This window comes from Glycine soja, chromosome 12 (assembly GCF_004193775.1).
Source record: "Glycine soja cultivar W05 chromosome 12, ASM419377v2, whole genome shotgun sequence".
In the NCBI taxonomy this organism is placed as follows: domain Eukaryota; kingdom Viridiplantae; phylum Streptophyta; class Magnoliopsida; order Fabales; family Fabaceae; genus Glycine; species Glycine soja.
The window spans coordinates 41,370,801-41,390,519 of NC_041013.1; the positions used below are offsets into that span (position 1 = coordinate 41,370,801).

A 19,719-nucleotide genomic window follows, 5' to 3' on the forward strand; every position below is an offset into this window, starting at 1 on the left:
AAAAATACAATAGAATTTCATATGTAATAACTAAACTTTTACTCAACTTTATCGAGAAGAAAAAAAAAAATCGTTATCAGGCGTTACTCACTCTCCTACCATTTGCACGCTTGCAGTTGCGCTTGCAGACACGAGGGTTTAGAAATAATAATTTAATTTCCGTTTTTTAATTCAATTTTTTGTCAAATATTAATATATCCACCGGGGTAACGGGTTATCCACAACCCAAGTGGATGATAGTACTTACCGACACCGTAGCGGCGCACGTTAGCACAGCTCACTGAATTCCCACACTATAAAACCCTGCAACATAGAACCACACTGATTCCTCTGAACTCTCTTTTGCACCGCAAACAGCTTCACTTCACACTCTACTCCCAAAATGGCGGCTGCTACGACGTCGTATTCTTCCGCAATCGCCGCCTCGTCCGATACCCTAGCCAAACCTGCTTCCACCAGAACATTCTCCGCCACCAACCTCGCCCTTCAATCGTCGTCTTCCAAGCTCGGTTTCAAATCCCTAAAGCTTCACCGATGCGCCGCCGCCGCCGGCTCCGCCCTCGGCGCGCGGATGGTGTCGGCGCCGGCGGTCAAGGCCCCCGCACTGCTCGATTTCGACACGAAGGTTTTCAAGAAGGAGAAGATTAACCTCGCTGGACACGATGAGGTTTTTAAACGCTTCGATATGCTCTCTATTCTCTATCGAAGCTTTCTTCCATTTCCAGATTCGTGAATGTTAATTTTTTTTTATTTGTTGTTTGTGTTAATTCGTTGCAGTACATCGTAAAAGGAGGCAGGGATTTGTTTCACTTGTTGCCCGATGCTTTCAAGGGTATCAAGCAGATTGGTGTTATCGGTTGGGGATCTCAGGTGATTAATTATTCTATTTCATATTGGATCATTTCTCTGAATGCTCAACATGTTTTTATTTGCTATGTGTTTATTCTAAAATTAGTATTTTAGTAAAGAGTATTATGTATTTACTTTCCTAGCATTGATATGGTTAATGTTAACATGGGACTTTGTTTACCAGGGACCTGCTCAGGCTCAGAATCTACGGGACTCTCTTGCTGAAGCAAAGTCTGATATTGTGGTCAAGGTGTGAATCTGGTTTTCAGTTTTTTTAGTTGGTTCAGTTTCTATTTTAGTAGCCTAGTGCTTGCTTTAACTGTTGATTAACGATTGTGGTTTAAATGTGTTGTTTGTCTTAAAAAACACAGATTGGACTCAGGAAAGGTTCTCGTTCCTTTGCCGAAGCTCGGGCAGCTGGGTTTTCTGAGGAGAATGGGACTCTAGGTGACATATGGGAAACTGTCTCGGGCAGTGATCTTGTGATGCTGTTAATTTCTGATTCCGCGCAGGTTAGTTCAATTACTCAATGCTGTAATATTTGTATTCTGATTCATCTCTTGTTGTTTTTATGTTTCTGAAACTGTCTGATACTCTGATAATTAATTTACAATGTTGTCTCAAACTGTGTGATGATAACAATAAGGTCTTGTCACTATCATTATCATTATTAGTAACAATTCTTAGTTAGAAAGTTGTTGGGTTAATTTCAGCAATGTTAATAATCAGAAATCAGACTCGTCTTCTTATGGAACTGAAAGTGTTTAGATGTTTTCATCAACTTAGTCACAACTGTGCTGGCAAAGCAGCTGCCAACACCTCAATCCACCATGATTTCTAAACCCAGTTGGCATTAGCTATTCTTCTACTTACCTGATCACCATCAACTTACAGCTTGCCATCACCATCAGATAATTCTTTATTTGCTCCAGTTATATTTTTAAAATAAAAAATTTATTTAATTTCAGTTTGATTTTGTTAGTGTCTTTAATTAACAAACACCATCAACTTATACAACATTTTCTCTGAGAAATATTTATTCTGATATACTTGTAACAAGTGCAAGCTAAGAAGTGTCCCAAATCTCATTAGTTTTCTATGAAAGTAATATTAATCGTTTTCTGAAACCTTGTAAATATTTGTTGGCATTGTGGTGCCTTTTTAGCTTTTGCAATAACACTTTATTTCTGTTTTTTTTGCATATTTGCTTCCAATCCAGAATGTTTTAATATTTTTATTCATCTTGCAGGCTGATAACTATGAGAAGATATTGTCTCACATGAAGCCAAACAGCATACTTGGGCTTTCCCATGGTTTTCTTCTTGGGCATTTACAGTCATTGGGACTTGACTTTCCTAAGAACATTAGTGTAATTGCTGTGTGCCCAAAGGGAATGGGTCCATCTGTAAGGAGGCTCTATGTCCAAGGCAAAGAGATAAATGGTGCTGGAATTAATGCAAGTTTTGCAGTCCACCAGGTAATTATTTGCTATGCCTCAGTCTCTCTTCACTTTCTGTGGGTCTTCTGCTCCTGCGCTGATTGGTTAATTTATTTTATTTGAGTAACTATTTTTGCATGCAGGATGTAGATGGCAGGGCTACTGATGTTGCTTTGGGATGGTCCGTTGCCCTTGGTTCTCCATTCACTTTTGCCACTACATTAGAGCAGGAGTACAGGAGTGATATCTTTGGGGAGAGAGGTGAAAACTTTCTGCAATGTTTTGTTTGATTTCCTTAAAGACTTAGGTCATAACTACAGCTTTGGTGGTTTATAGGAATTTTACTTGGTGCTGTTCATGGAGTTGTGGAATCCTTGTTTAGGAGATACACTGATAATGGAATGAACGAAGATCTGGCCTATAAGAATACTGTTGAGTCTATAACAGGGATTATATCTAAAACCATCTCAACTAAGGTTGTATTTTCATACTCGTCTAGCATTAAATTTTTGTCTGTTGGACTCCCCCATCCCTTCCCCAAAACCCTGGATAGTGTGCTGGTACAGGGAATTTTGTGAGTTGTGACTAGCCTTTTGCACTTATTGGTTTGGATAGGGCATGCTAGCTGTATACAATGCTTTATCTGAAGATGAGAAAAGGGAATTTGAGAAGGCTTATAGTGCTTCTTATTATCCTTGCATGGAAATTCTGTATGAGTGCTATGAGGATGTAGCCAGTGGTAGTGAGATTCGCAGTGTTGTTCTGGCTGGGCGTCGCTTTTATGTAAGGGCATATTCATTTTCCTTTTAAAGTAGTCAGCCTTTGCGCTACAGACCTTAAATTATACATATATTTTACAGGAGAAAGAGGGTCTACCTGCTTTTCCCATGGGTAACATTGATCAAACCCGCATGTGGAAGGTTGGTGAGCGTGTCCGATCTACAAGAGCAGCCGGTGATCAAGGCCCATTATATCCTTTCACTGCTGGTGTCTTTGTGGCATTGATGATGGCCCAGGTATTGGAAGTTTCTCTTGCTAGCATTTTGAGAATGGATGCACATAATTACCTTCCTGGTCATCTGTCTTTGTTTGCTTTTGAATTTGTGACTGACTAGTTAACTATCATTGACAAAGGATATATTTTTTTCCTGCTGTAGATACGTAAAGCATAAATAACTTGGTAATTTTAACTGTGATTACTAAATTTGCAGATTGAGATCCTGAGGAAGAAAGGGCATTCCTACTCGGAAATCATTAATGAGAGTGTCATCGAGGCAGTTGACTCTTTGAATCCTTTCATGCATGCTCGTGGTGTTTCTTTCATGGTTGATAACTGTTCGACCACAGCTAGGTTGGGTTCGAGGAAATGGGCTCCACGATTTGACTACATCCTAACCCAGCAGGCCATGGTGGCTGTGGACAATGGAACTCCTGTTAACAGGGACTTAATCAGCAACTTCCTGTCAGACCCAGTGCACGGAGCCATTAAAGTTTGCGCTGAACTGAGACCCACAGTAGACATTTCTGTGCCACCAGATGCAGACTTTGTTCGTCCGGAGTTGCGTTCTAGCAATTAGAACTTAAAAGCAATTATGGCTTTCACTTCGAATCTTTTTCAGATTTCTCAGAACTGCAGTTATCTTGTTAGTTTGGGTTTTCATGATTGGATGCTAGTGTGTAAGTTGTATTGTCATTTTACAGTTTGTACCCGCCTGTGTTCTGCCACTGAGGAACGTTACTTGGTGTCCTATTTAAATGAGTCACGCTAGTACTTACCATTAGAGGCTGAGAAGGATTAAGGATTTTACGATCTTAATTTCACGTTTCTAACAGTTCCTTGCAAGCCTTCCGTCAGTTTTAGCCCCGGAACCATCTTAGTGATCACGGTAACTCGATCTGGTCATAGACGGTCGAATTGAACATGCATATAGTGAAGAAAATGTTAATGCGTTGAGTATTCCTATAATTTTCTTTGAATTTTTTTTACTTTATAAGATCTTGGATTGTTTTAGAGGAGTTTGAATCCATACATATGAGGAAGGTGAAATTTTTATTTGGAATCCTTGACCCTGTGTATTAACCTGCTTTTACTTGTTTGCATAATCTAATCACACTTTTTTCAATATAATTACATTTTATTATAGCCTCAGTTCACATATTGTGATCATAATATGTTCTTTTTTTGTGTAGTATAAAAGGGCGTGACATACATATAAAAGAACGTGATCATAATGACTCGTAAGAGTTATATACATATAACAGAAATTGTATTTCAAGACATATGCATACATAAAAAATAAGGTAGATGATACATACACTCCCCCTTTATACTAATACTCCAATACACTATCCTTTTTCATTAGCGTTAAACGTGGGGTAGATTGGGGACAAAAAGGTGAGGAGGGGAGTGCATTAGCATTAAAGAGAAGTGTAAATAGCAGTTGCCAAAAACGGTTAATGTTCTTTCGTTCTGGAGAGTAAACTCACATTTCATTACCATTCTTTGGTCCGATTAAGCTCGACAAAGGCTCAGAAACTTGTAACTCGTACGACTCAACGAGTTTACTGGCGTTTTTGACAACATTGGTATGTATGCGCTATTTACGGTAAAGGTTCAAATGTTTAAAGATCGTGTTGCAAATGATTGAAAATTATAGGAAATTAAGTGATGGAATTAAGCTTGATTGAAAATTACAAGAAAGAAAAAACAGTACCAAGTAGAATGATTTTTACGTTGTTTGGTAGGAAAGGGAAGGAGTGGTGGCGATATATTATTTATTTTAACACAATTGTCATCATATATTTTTTTTACTGCTTAAAATCTATTAAAAATTATGAAATCGAGAATCATTAGTAGTGCATATGGGATTTATAAAATTGGGTGATTTTTGATAAATTTTAGTCAATAAAGAGTGTATAACAGGTCATAATATAAATTTACAATAGGAAAAATAGATAAAATGAATTAATTTTATCGTACATTAATATTGGTTTATGTACTTCGACTTTTATAGAAATTATATGCGAGAACTTCTATAAATGTTAAAGCGTATAAATTGATTTTAATATTTTTTTTTTACATTTCAAGGATAGTATTTTAAAAAAAATTGCGAAAATAAGTAGATTTTTTTTTCAAAAAAAATACAAAATATGAGTAAGTCATATTTTAAAGGGCAACTATAATTATACATTATAAATGATCTCAAAATAAGATATATAAGATCAAATTTCAAAACGCAACCGGTGCTTTTAAAGAAGATTTTTTTTTTCATAAGATCCTAATTAATTAAGTAGGGTGTTTGAATAATTTATAAATTCTTTTGATATTTATATTATCTTTGATTTTTATGAATAAAAAAATATTTTTTTATAAAATAAAATAAAATAAAGTCATGTTCTAACTTCTTAAAAATAATATTTTTATTTTTTAAAAAATAAAAATAAAAAATCATATTTTAAAATACAACTTCTTTATTTGTTTTAAAATACAATTTATATATTCATCTGATTTTTTTTTAAAAAGAATTATCCCTAAAATGTAAAAAAAAATTGCTTATGAGAAAAAATTATTTCATTTTAATTACCTTGTTAATTTCTCTCTCTTATAATTACTAATAGGGAAATTTATCCGAAAATTTTATGCTTACTTTAAATTCTAGTATAATAGAGGTTAACGAAGCTTATGTTAAAAAAATTACTGTATATTAAAAATGCTATTTCAAACATGATTTTATGATAACTATTTTGTTTCAGTAACAAAAAATTGCAAAATTAAATAATTAAAAATACTTTTTTTAAGAGAAGAAAGTGCTATGCTGATTAACAATATGTAAAATCATTCGATCACAAAATTTTATCATGTATATATAATCTTAAAAATCATATAAATAATCATTTACAATTAAATAACGATAACTATATAAAGTTGTATACAATCTCAGTGTATAATCATTAAAATTTATGTATTGCTGTTAAAAATATTAGCCTGAAAAAGTTGCACCTAGCGCCGAATGCAGATCTTGACTTTCAACTTTAGATTGAACAAACAAATATATACCACTGTTGGCCTGCGTTCATATAGGAATTAATTTCTTTTCAAACTCATTTATATAGGTCAACGCCATAGAGATCACAAATTAATTCTCAGCTTTTCTTTTATGTATTTGCCAAAGTTTTCTTTTATATATTGTATTATTTAAAGTCACTATATATATGGCTCATATCAAGATGTTGATTTATTCAAATTTCAACGCAGAAACTAAAAAAGTCTCATATATTGAATTAATAAATCCAGCTGTATTTGCTTTGTCTGCGAATTGACAATAAAAATGAAAATTATTAATGAACCAGCTAGTAGTTAGTTTGGACTGCATAGGTTATTTACTTTTTAAAGCTTTAATTAGTTCGAGAATTCGGCAATGGAAATGAAAACGACATGCATGCACGACCATCGCATTCCAAAATCAAAGGCTCGAGAATGGAATAGACAAACTTGTTCAAGTTGCAAGCATAAAATTAGTGAATTATACCTTTTTGTGTCAAATATTCAATGTTTGAATCGGTAAATACCATGATTAATTAATATAAAAGCTCGCTCTTGCCGCTGATGTTCCCTCGGTTAACCAAACATATTACTGCCACAAAGTTAGATTCTTACACTGGACTTATATATTGTACAATTACTATAAATTATAATTAAGACCTACATTTAGGTTATAAATAATTAAGGTCTACATTTAGGTTATTCTACTTTACGAAATTTAGGTGGGTCCTTTTTTTTTTTCTTAATCGTTTTTGTATTGCAGTTAGGACTTTCTTAACTTGACCTAGCTACCTGTCTTTTTTCGACCGAAAATTCCTAAGATATATTTTTCGTTAAATTGAGCTAATTCATCAGAAACTTAAATGATTCAAAACCTCACAATTCTATATATAAATATTAAATATCAATTTTGCTAATAACACCTACAATATACTAAATACATAGTGAAATATAGTTAGTAATAATTAAAAAAATAATTATTCAATTTTAATTAGATATAAATACAGCTAATAAAATTATTTTTTTAAAAATCACCGTTTTTTAGTGAGTGATTACATTTACCTTTTACTAATCTATATAATGTCAACCCAAAGGGATTTGACCTAATAAAAGCGTGCTAGCTTCGCAAGATTTGAGAGTATACTAAGGAGGTCTTTGTCTCGATTCCTACGAAAAACATTCTCTTGAGGAGAAAATTTATCCATGTTCCTCTAACTCCCAAGATTGTGATGAAGTTTCCTCTACACAGTCTTAGCAATCCAAAAAAAAAAAAAATCTATATAATATCGCAAGATGATGACTATTTGCATATCGTGTCCTTCACGGTTGGAATTAGAGCAACCATTCATACTGATTATTGTTTGATTAAATAATTTTTAGGTAAAATACATTTTTCATTCTTATAAATATAATTTTATTTAAATTTGAATTCTCATTTTTTTTAAAATTGTATCGTTTTTTTTTAACATGGTATTTATCATCATAAGTAATAACGTGACATACATATAGCTATGTCACATATGCTACTAGCTTAAAATAATTGCTAACGTGATATATCCTTATATTCATATGCATCTGTCGTTAAGTAAAGTTGGCAGTGTTCCTTAATTTTAAGTACCTGAGTCTGCACCTTATTAAGGTTAATCTGGGGAAGGTAGAGACCGGATGCCAATCATTGAAAAGGTCATATGCAAACTCTCTTAACAGAAATTAAACATGCTTCTCTTATAGCTAGGAAGAATTGTACTGTGAGTTTTTTTGGATTTAAGGTTAGAAGTGCTTTTAAGAGTTTATCTACTGAAAAATGATCTATATTTCTAATAGAAAAAGATGTCAAAATACTTATAACTTGTATCCAAACAGACCCTATATACTTTAGTTAATTCTTCGGTTTCTTTTATATATATTTTTTTAAGGCTTCAAATAAGGTTGTGAAGATTCTTAATTATAAGCCTGCAACACTCTTTCTTGTGGGGGCGCATCGTAAGTCATGAAACAAATAAAATAGCTAGAGTCGGGGTTGTCACGTGAAGGCCAGAAATTGTTGAATTTTGGGAGTAGAAAAGTTGCAACAGTTTAATAATTTTAACCTGTTGTGGAAATGGTTTTGGAGGAGACTCAAAGTTGAACTTTAGATGCTAAATGACCTAATAGGTGTGGTGTTATAAAGTAGCTAAACATTCATCTATTTGGCAGAAAGAATTATAATGTATTATTGAGAGTGTAATGAGGTTCGTATTGGATGATTTAAATCTAGTATGAATAACTACATACTGATTGAAAAATGATTCATTTTAATTAGAATGATATGTTGGGATTAGAAATTAGAAATGAGAAAATTAATAAAAAAAAATCAATAAAATGTTTTGCATTTTAGAAAATAATTAGGATGCAAAGGTTGCTGATCTTGGATTTTGGCAGAGATTCTTAGAAGTGACACGTGAGTTAAAGGAAGTGCTTTTTTTGTTTGCTAAAAAGCTATAATTACTATTTACTGAATTTATGAACGCATAATCTAAATATTAAATTTTTTGAGGAAAAAGTAATTTTATCAAAGAATAAGAATTATTATTTGTTTTTGTTTTATTTTTATTCGTCGGGTTTGTATTGAAACATGCACATGAACAGATGCAGAATCCTTATAAAGGGGAGAGTTGAATTTTTTTTTCTTTCTTCATAATTGTTTAAATGTCTAATCATTTTTAAAAAAATTTACTATTTTTACAAGTAAAATTGAAACTAATTTTTATATTAATTGATAATAATTTTAATTGTTATCATAATAATAACAAACACAGTTAATTTTACATAATTTTATATTAATTAACATTAACCTTTATTATATATAATAATAAGATACAAAATTAATTTTACACTAATTATATCTTAAATATATATGAATATATATACGAAAAGTTATAAGGAAAAAAGCTTGAAGTCTTGCTCATCCACTTTAAATGCATACATAATATTTTTAACTTCAATTCAAACATCAACTTTATGTAATTTAGGTTATAATTCTTGCTTTGCAAAGCTTTACTACGTACACAGTCGAATCAAATTGTTGGAGATTTATGAAGTTTTGGAATTCTTTTCTTCCTTCAAAAGTAGTTGTCATTGTCTGATAAAGTGAATTTTGGATACAGTGCCCACTAAACAAATTTTGTTGAAGAGAAATGTTATTTTCTCTCTTGATCAAACTAGCAGTGTTTATACAATTGTGCTCAATAAACTTTGGTTCATTTATTCACTTGTAGTCGTAGGTTTTCATTTCAAAATTTGGTGACAACATATGCGTGGTGGGTGTTCAGGTATGTACTCACGTGGACAGTTTCGTAGTGGGGTTAAGTTTAGCTTTTTATGATGTTTTAGACTAATTGTACTATCTCACAAGATACAAAATGATCATGATTAGGGTTTAATATTATTTTTTAAAAATCACGTACATTTTTCATTATAAATAATTATATTTGAAATCAATAGAATTATTATATACAATAAAATTTTTAATATATCCAAATATTTAATGCATATTACACATTTAAAGATTTGAATTAGAGACTTCTAATTAAATTAAAATAATTTAAGACCACTTGATCTATCTCTATTAGACTATTATTATCTTTGTTCAAATCAAAGGAGGAACCGTGAGTTGTATCCAATTAATTTTCTTCTTGATCTATATATGGTCATCTATTAAAAATGTGAAGGGTGTATGGTTATTTATAAAAGTCAAATTAAAAAAAAATTAAAACATCTAAATTTAATTTAATATAAATAAATGTATATATCCCATTCCATTCTTATTGATTTTTTTTAATAAAATTTTTAGATAAATTAAATCTTAGATGCTTAGGTTAATACAAATCTCAAGATTTAATAAATTTTTACATAAATATTTATAAATAATCTATTAATAAGATTTTTATATCGTGAACGAAAATAAAATTTATATAAATTAAATATAAGTTAGATGCTCACTGATTAAACTAATTCTACTGTATTGAACTTTGCTTTAATATTAAATATCTCTAAAGTCTAAACAGAATGTCAGAAAATGTAGCCGGAATATGCTTGGCACGAGACTCCAAACTCAACTCAAAGAAGTGGATAATAAAAAAATGCTGTGTGGGGCCCACATCCCTTTGCTTTATTGGGCCCAGCTGCCACACTGTCTCAGCTTCACCCACACCACCACACCCTTCCTTCAATTAACTTCATTTATGTATGCACTTTCATTCTCTACCAATCTATCTCTTTATTTCCCTTATTGATTGATCAGAATGAGTTTTAATTGTATTCACCATCACTTTTTCACTATGAAGTAAATGTTACTATCTAATCATGTGTTATTGTTTACAAAACAATAAATTGATACCATATTATTCTAGCTAAATAAATAATTTTAAATATGGATTCTAAATATATAATTATGTTAAATATTAAAAAATACCATTTATAATGATTTAAGCTATGTTTATTTTTTGTTCAAATTATGTCAATATAAATTTTGATGTATCTCATAGTATAAGTAATACTTCAATTTCTTCTCAAAATGTTGATGGAAACAAACACACTAATAGAATAAATTTGTACTTACTAGTCCTATAAAATTAAGGAGAATCGCCTTTGAGAAAAAAAAAACTTTTCGTTTAAAAAAACATAATTACTTGATATAAAAGTTTGTTATAATAAATACAAATGATAATTATCAAAAATACTTATGAAAATATGTGGATTTAGACAATTATTTCATTTTTTATTTTATTTAAGATTTTGTTTATGTCTTTTTTATGTAAATTTTTAATTTATAGTTGTTCTTTTTAACTTGTAATATTAAAGATTACATATGTTTATTGATGGATTATTTTGTAGAAATTTGAAATGGATTGGATCACTGGAACAAGGTGGTTTAGTGAAAACTTGAAGTTAAAATTTTAGCTCAAATGTGCTTAAACTAGAATTGGAGGGACTAAATTGAAGTTTCTTTCTTTTGGAGAAGATGTAAAAAAGCTATAGAGAAAAAATAACTTTCGACTTAAGCTAAATTTAGACAAAAGTACAAAATTGTATAGTTGTAATATCTATTTAAGCACAAAATATTTGGCTTTAGCATATATTCATTTAAGTGCAGATTTTTTAGACTTCTTGCTTATTTTGATAGATGTTCCTCACTTTATAAAAACACCTCTTTAATTAAAGTTCTTCTCCAACTCTCTTCTTCCATTGTTCTTTCATCTTCTTGCTTTTGGATGCTATTCATGGAGATGAGTGGCTAAATCTTCCGTTCTTGGGGTTAGATTGTATTCGAACCTTATACTCTCATGTATTTCTTTTGAAATAGTGTTATATATATTCATCTTGTTCTTCAATGTTAGTTTCTTACTTCTATGTTTCATGCTTGTTATGGATTCACCACTCATAACTTGATTCTTGGATGAGATTATTATTGAAAAATACTTTCTTTATCTTTAACTGTGGTAAAATGCCCATTGAACCTAAGAGCTAGCAATAAGATGATGGATAATGGTTATCTTTAGGTCATTGAACTTAAAGCAAATATCTTTGTTAAATGTGCAAGGGATTGGCATTTAATAAAAAAAACTTAGATCTTTTCACCTAAGGAATTAAGGATTAAAATACCATTTTTGAACTATGACAGATATTAGCATTGGATTACAAGTTAAGTATTATGTTTTAGTGTAAAAAGAGTATGGTTCGGGGAATCTAACCTCGACAGTCTTTTTTATTTGAATTTTATATCATTCTATTGTGTGTTGATCAATAATTCTAAAAAATATCATAACTTGTAACTTTGTTTTGTTTTATCTTTATTGTTAAATTCTATGTTCAATTCATTATTATTTATTTATTAGTTTAAATAGTAAAAACTTGTAATATTTGTTAAAGTATTATTCAAGTCTTTGTGAAAACGATGACTCTTATTTATCGAATACTATTAAACGACTTGGTACATTTGTCAATAAATCAACGACAAATATAATGAATTAAAATTGCTTATTGTTTAAATTAGTTGGCTCAATTTGTTTGATTTTCTAACTTGTAGTTTTCATTTTTGTTGCTCATAATCATTAATATAATCGCATTTAATAATACTCTATATACTTTGTTTTATAATATTAACAATTCAATATCCTTGCCTCATGAGAAAAAGTATATTTAACTGCGCCTCTAACATTTGCGCTATAATTCATGCTAGGTCAATGTATCATTGGTAAACAAAAACAAACAAAAAAGCCTTTAAGGGCCAAACGTGGTGCAAGCACTTTCGTTTCCCTATTCACATAACTTGTAAAATTATGATCATACGAATTTAAGTGAGTTGTTAAGTTAGGTGGTTAAGCATAGCAGGGTACAGTATATAACTTCAAACTCTGTCGTGTCTGAATCAACGAAACTACAATATTGATTGAATTGTCAAAATTGTTGGTCTGAAGTGCACTAACATCTTCCCAAATCAACAAAAATGCGCCCTGGGGAGCGAGTGATCCCCCTTACCACTTTAGAGCATAAATGATAACATGACTTTCATTTTATTTAGATTTAGATATATGAACTTATTAATAGCTAGGTCAAAGCTCAACGGCCATTCTGTCATGTATAAAAGACAATGGTTGGTAGCTGATGTTTATGAGGCATGTCTCCACTCCCAAACTTACTGATTTTGGGGTATGATTTTTATTTTTATAAAAGAATAATTCTAAATCTCCTTAGAATATTCTTTTGCTGATCTTTCTATTTCTCCTATATGCTAAGTGTTAAACACATTTAATTTTTATTTTAACAATTTTCTTATAAAATAATATTTTTTTAAAGAAAATAAAGACTCGCCGTAGTGTATTCTATTACACTATGTGATTATCAACAATCAATATTCCAATTACGATGTTAAAAGTGGATTGTAATTTCCTCCTTTTGTTTTTAATTATGATATAATATTATCAATTTGAAAATAAAAATAATATATTATAAAAGAAAAGGTTATTAAAAAATGATACTTAAATATTTTGTCTTAAAAAAATATCTGTACAATGAAAACTATAAGAAGGGAAGTAAAATATTTATCTAAAGAAATGTCATTATCTATATATCTTTGCTATACAAATGGAAAGAAACATTTAATTAAAAAATATTACTTTCGTTATAATGAAAACAATAAAAGAATAGCAAAATATTTTGCCAAAACGTAAAAAAAATGACACTTAAATATTATTATCTCTAAAATTATATTCCAACAAATAAAAAAATCATAATATCAAAATATCATTTAAAGTAAAAGTTTCAAAAAGTTAGAAAGAAGTTAGGGAAAGATCTCAACTCTATCTTAATATAGTTCATCCAATGACAATAATAATGATAATTATATTAGTGTTATTATAATTGTTTTCACAACCATCTCATGATAATAATAGAGATTAGATGTTGGAAGTGATAATATGTTCAATTTACATGAATATCCTTCAAGTATATGTATTTGCATGTGTTGAACTTGTTTTTTGAATTTTATTTTAATACCAATTTTACTACATGTTTCAAAAATGTGTTACTAAGATTATGTATAGTAGTTTTTGTTATTTGTCAGATAATAAAAGAATTTACCCTTAGTTATCCATAAGAAAAAGGATAGTTAGGAAAAGAGAAGAATCTTTCTAAATGTACAACTGTTGTGATTAATGCACACCAAAAATTAACAAGAAAACGAGTACCACTATTAGCTTATTCCCTACTAACAAAAGATAAGGCTATATCCCAATCCCGATTATATACTATATTATCATGCCCACGAAAGTAACATACATTATGTTTAGGATGAATATATGATTCGAATTTTAATTTATGTTTTATTTTTATAACTTCACAAACATATATGTACCTTCATGCGGCACACAAGGGTCACACCATTCTTCCTTCCTTGCTGACGGCGAAGCGAAATATGTGCAAAAGATACTCCAAAACTCAATTCAAAAAGGGTGTTCTCATATGCATATATATGAATATTAGAATTAGGTTATCAACCTCGTTGCTTTACCTTCCTTTGTAGCATGGGACAATATACCTTATTTATGACAGATCTGGTTACCTTATTTCACTGGGTGGATTTGGGGACTGAATCCCTGATATGGTGGTCTTACGTTGTGCCTTTTGCAATTATCATAACTCTTGGGTTTATTATATAGTTTTTCTTTTAATTTCGTAGTTAAGTCATCCATGTCACACTGGGAGCTACTTGATAACGAGGAGGAGTGCCTCAAAGGTATTCAAACTTTTCAAGTTAACAAGTACCATGCATGTGTGAAGCATAATATAATAAAATGTTGTTTTCATTTAATGAAGTGGCTGACGAAGATTTAGTATTCATATTCATCTTGATATTGAATTGTTTATTTAAACTTATTTATTGAAATGCATGTTTCTTTTAATAAAATAAGATTTATTTAAACTTAAAAAATTAATTTTTTGTTTATTTTAAGAAGTAAATCTTATATACTTATTAAAAAACATTTATATAAAAATACTTATTTTAATTTTTTTTAATTTTAAAAAAAAGAGAATACTTTTATATTTTTTATTTATCATATAGAAATAAATATACTATCTCAATATTTTTCTATGTATAACAACCAGCAATAAGTAAAAAAATATAATATAATTCTCAGTTAAAGGCATCATTTCAACTCTTGATTTTATAAAACCTTTACTTTAGTTCTTTAATTTATAAAAAAATATTGATTTCAATACTTTCACTTTACTTTTTATTGTCATTTTATAAAAGAAAAAACTATTTATAAAGTCATAACAAAACTTTTACAAAATCCCATTGTAAAAGAAAAAAAAAAAGCACGCCCACAATTTTCAGGAGGTAAACGCAGGTTTACTCAACTTGTAAAGTAAAGTAAAGTAATGTCACACATTACATCAGCATCATCATGTCTAAGAAAAAGGGATAGAGAGAGAGAGAGAAAAATAATAGTAATAATGACAAAGAAGGAAACTTTGATCATAAAAAGAGAAAAACTCCAACCCCTCTCTTCTTACCATTTACAGTATCACAATTCACTTCCTCACTTAACAATACAATACAAAACACACATCACTCCATCAAACAAAACCTCTCTTCTCTCTTCCAATCAAATTCGATTCTTCTTACGTAGCATCCAGCATTCCCTTCATCGTTTTCCAATCTCCTATATAACCATAGACAAAAAAACAACCTTACAAAACACAAACACATTACAATCAACAATGTCCAATACTCTGCAGCAACATCAACAGAGTCCCGAATCGAAGCGTCTCGATCCGGGTTCCAACGCTCGCCGGCCTGGACACCGGAGGTCGGTATCCGCCGGAGCTCCGTTAATCTACTCCGGCGGAGCCACCTTACTCCCAAGCGGGAACATTTGTCCGTCCGGGAAGATCCTCAAACCGGGCTTGCCCTCGCGCGGGCCGAACCGGACTGATGTGTTGGGCTCCGGCACCGTGAACTACGGCCGGGGCAGCATAGTGCGAGGCGTCTCGGGCAATATTCCGGTGCCCGTGGGCGCACTGCCGCCTACGGTGAAGCCCGCGCTCAGCGGCTCCGATCCCGAGGAGTTGAAGAGGGCTGGGAATGAGTTGTATAGAGGCGGGAACTTTGCGGAGGCGCTGGCATTGTACGATCGCGCCATCGCCATCTCGCCGGGAAACGCCGCATGCCGAAGCAACCGCGCGGCGGCGCTTACGGCGCTCGGGAGGCTCGCCGAGGCCGCGAGGGAGTGCCTCGAGGCGGTGAAGCTGGACCTTGCTTATGCCAGAGCGCACAAGAGACTTGCTTCTCTTTATCTAAGGTAATGTATTAATGGAAAAATTTGGATTTGGATTTGCATTTGAATCTGAGTTTGAGTTTAGTTTTGTTGAGATTGGAATTGGAACCAAGAAACTTGAGTTTAGAGCTAGTCAAACTTGATTATGGCTCTGGCCAACGTGATTGGTACTTCCCTGTTAACGTGATTTAGTGGAGCAAACTTGACTCTGTGTTGAATGTTGATGCTACTTTCAGTTGCTTCTGTATCCAAAGAAACGTGACTCGTGATATATCACTTTTGTGCAGGTTTGGACAGGTTGAGAATTCGCGGCAGCACCTGTGTCTCTCTGGGGTTCAAGAGGATAAGTCTGAGGAGCAGAAGCTGGTGTTGTTGGAGAAGCATTTGAATCGGTGCGCTGATGCGCGGAAAGTTGGTGACTGGAAGAGGGTGCTTAGGGAATCTGAGGCTGCCATTGCTGTTGGAGCAGATTTTTCGCCTCAGGTAGTTTTGAATTGAAATTTCTGATGTTACCATTGTCTACATTGTTTTTGCTAGAGATGTCATATGAAATTATTAGCGTGTCTTTGGTTAATAGCATAAAGTTTTAGGATAGCTAGGGTGTGATTGGTTTCTGTTTTCAAATAACTGTTTTTAGTTTCCAAAATACAACTAAACAAGGTTGCTCTGTTGGCTGGTGCAGAGTGTAGTGCAAGGGACAGAAAAGTGTGGAATTGATGGGGAAATTTAACAGGTTTTAATAATTTCTTTTGTTTGTTTTTTTGGTTTTTGGTTTTTAGAATACTTTTTTTTTGAAACAATTTTTAGAACTTAATAGATTTTGGATGGTAAATTGATTGGTAAGTAGTGTAAAATTATTTTGGGAAACTGTTTTTAAAATCAAAAAGTGAGGAGAATTAATGAGGTCCTTAGTTCGTGGTATGGTGGTAGACTAGATTCTCTACAATCAAGTATAAAATCATCCTCGGGTTTTTACTTGATAGTTTAAGCTTTTAGGATAATTGGTTTGTGACAATTTGTATTGGGCTAACTTGTTGGATTGCTACTTACAGATTGTAGCTTGCAAGGTGGAAGCCTATTTAAAACTGCATCAACTTGAAGATGCTGAATCAAGTCTCTCAAATGTTCCGAAGTTGGAAGGTTGTCCTCCAGAGTGCTCTCAGACCAAGTTCTTTGGTATGGTTGGTGAAGCCTATGTTCCTTTTGTGTGTGCACAGGTTGAGATGGCCTTGGGGAGGTAAACACTAAAAACCTTAGGCTTGAAATCCAAAGCTAAGTAAAACTTTTGAGTGAGGAACAAGTAATGGATTGTTGCAGGTTTGAGAATGCTGTTGCGGCTGCAGAAAAGGCTAGCATGTTAGATTGCAGTAATGTTGAAGTTGGTAGGATTGTAAATGTTGTGAAAATGGTTGCAAGAGCTCGTTCAAGGGGCAATGAACTTTTCAGCTCTGACAAGTTTTCTGAAGCTTGTTCTGCTTATGGGGAGGGCCTTAAGTATGACAACTCCAACTATGTTCTATACTGCAATAGGGCAATTTGTTGGTCTAAACTTGGACTATGGGAACAATCGGTTCAAGACTGCAGCCAAGCTCTTAACATTCAACCAAATTACACCAAGGCCCTTTTCCGCAGGGCTGCGTCAAACACAAAGGTGAATCTACTTTCACTGTGCATGTTGTGTGTGTGTCGATTGTTATTTTGTTCTCTGGAGTTGATTCATTGTCGTTTTTTAAGATGCATGATCTTGTTGCAGCTTGAAAGATGGGTAGAAGTTGTAAAAGATTACAAGGCCTTAAAACGTGAACTGCCTAACGACAATGAAGTTGCCGAGTCTCTTCGACAGGCTCAACTAGCATTAGAAAAATCTCGACAAATGGTATATGGTACTAAGTTTGGAGTTGAAGTTGAACAAATCTGTGCATTAGATAAATTTAAAGCTGCATTAGCCTCTGCAGGTAATTATCTAAACATGTGTGACTCAGCCTTTTTCTTGCTTCATTCATACTTTTTTAAACAGAAATTTTAAATTTCAGGTGTATCGGTAGTATATTTCAAAGAGGCATCAAACGAACTATGTGAGGAATTATCTCCATTCATAAATACATTGTGTGTTAGATATCCCTCGGTGAAATTTATCAAGGTACTCAAATAAGTGACTTGTTTGCCTGTACTTTCTAACATAATTGTCATATCTGTCTAATTTTCTTCAAAATTTAATTGAAGGTGGACGTGGAGGAGTGTCTAGCAATAGCAAAAGCTGAAAGCATAAGAAGTGTTCCAACCTTTAAAATTTACAAAAATGGAGAGAAGGTGAATGACATTATCCGGCCAACCCATCAATTATTAGAGGACTCAGTAAGAAAAAGTAGTAGTCTCTAGATACAAGAATTCATACTCATCATTTGCATTCACATGCATGCAACTAAAAACCACAGCAATATTGAAGAATGTGCTTCAAGGATGCACCAAGCCCTGTTTAGTTCAAATTAGGAATTTTAACTTCCCCTGTGATACACTCACATGGATACCAATTTTTTGCCGTGCTTTTGGCAGCAAAACCTGAGAGATAGATTTTAGATGGCGTTTTGAAATCATATGTGTATATCTTTTGCCCGGCATCTAATGTTCTTATTTTCTTCTATATAATCAAGCTCAAAAAGTGTTGTACTTCTTCCCTCCATATCCTTCATTTTGTTGCACCAGGCTTGGTAGAAATGCTACACCAAACATATTATTGTATTAGATTTAGATAACCTCAAACAAAATAAAATAGGAAAAAAGTTTGTCCATGTCGATTTTGGCAGGTCTTTACTCGTTATCTCTCTCTCTCTCTCTCTCTTATCCTTCATTAAAAGAAAATATAAAATTGCCTCTAAGGATGTTAATTACATTGGGTTGATATTTTCATTGAATTAAATTGAATAGATTAATTGATTTATTTTACTTCAAGCATGAAGCAAGCTAATTAATTATTATTTAGTTCTCAAATGTTTTTTTTCCTCACATCAAACAAATCCTGCTAACCTTTTTTTAAACTTGTAAAGGTGCAACTTTTAGATTTTAATAGTAGTATTTCTTTATTTCTTTATATTCTTAATTGATATTGACTTATCTAGTATTATTAAATGTCTAATTATGTTTACTATTCAACAATGTGATGCTCTAGATAAAGAGATTAACGAGATATACAAAATTATAATCGTAAAAAGTTAAATATTAATTGAAAATAATATTAATGCTTGGAATTGATTTAATTATGTAAAATTATTGAAGAATAAAACCAGAAGTAAATATTATATTTTATTTTTATATAATAAATAATGAGAGAATAAAAATTTTAAAGAATATTTTATTTACTAACCTAACACGATGACATGAAGTAAATCAATTCAATCTTAATTAAATTGGTTTGATATAGATTACCTTGAAAATTAATTAAGAAAACTCAATTAAATTTGATCTATTTGAATTTTACTTTATCCTAAATTTGAACAAAACTAAGCATTGAACACCCTTATATGCCACAATGTTAACATTGCATAACGCTTACACGTGCAGTTTCAACAAAA

The 19,719-nt window shown here is 31.9% G+C and overlaps 2 protein-coding genes across 2 annotated transcripts; both read left to right on the forward strand.

Annotated features, from left to right (window-relative positions):
• The first annotated feature begins 313 nt into the window (after positions 1-313).
• Positions 314-4,251, forward strand: LOC114378092 (ketol-acid reductoisomerase, chloroplastic-like). Its single transcript, XM_028336627.1, has 10 exons — positions 314-667; positions 778-870; positions 1,034-1,099; positions 1,221-1,361; positions 2,099-2,326; positions 2,431-2,548; positions 2,624-2,763; positions 2,903-3,070; positions 3,148-3,303; positions 3,499-4,251. Exons 1-10 carry the CDS (start codon positions 383-385, stop codon positions 3,862-3,864), a joined length of 1,761 nt encoding a protein of 586 aa, XP_028192428.1. The 5' UTR covers positions 314-382; the 3' UTR covers positions 3,865-4,251.
• Positions 4,252-15,352: 11,101 nt separating this feature from the next.
• Positions 15,353-18,961, forward strand: LOC114379170 (inactive TPR repeat-containing thioredoxin TTL3-like). Its single transcript, XM_028337771.1, has 7 exons — positions 15,353-16,174; positions 16,438-16,633; positions 17,203-17,387; positions 17,468-17,801; positions 17,904-18,105; positions 18,184-18,290; positions 18,374-18,961. Exons 1-7 carry the CDS (start codon positions 15,594-15,596, stop codon positions 18,527-18,529), a joined length of 1,761 nt encoding a protein of 586 aa, XP_028193572.1. The 5' UTR covers positions 15,353-15,593; the 3' UTR covers positions 18,530-18,961.
• Positions 18,962-19,719: the final 758 nt, after the last annotated feature.

Excerpts from the sequence above, each read along its gene's own strand:
- LOC114378092 (XM_028336627.1), top strand. The coding sequence starts at position 383 with ATGGCGGCTGCTACGACGTCGTATTCTTCCGCAATCGCCGCCTCGTCC. Across the intron at positions 668-777 it reads ACCTCGCTGGACACGATGAG|TACATCGTAAAAGGAGGCAG; the intron begins GTTTTTAAACGC and ends AATTCGTTGCAG. Across the intron at positions 2,549-2,623 it reads TGATATCTTTGGGGAGAGAG|GAATTTTACTTGGTGCTGTT; the intron begins GTGAAAACTTTC and ends GGTGGTTTATAG.
- LOC114379170 (XM_028337771.1), top strand. The coding sequence starts at position 15,594 with ATGTCCAATACTCTGCAGCAACATCAACAGAGTCCCGAATCGAAGCGT. Across the intron at positions 16,175-16,437 it reads CTTGCTTCTCTTTATCTAAG|GTTTGGACAGGTTGAGAATT; the intron begins GTAATGTATTAA and ends ACTTTTGTGCAG. Across the intron at positions 17,802-17,903 it reads GGGCTGCGTCAAACACAAAG|CTTGAAAGATGGGTAGAAGT; the intron begins GTGAATCTACTT and ends ATCTTGTTGCAG.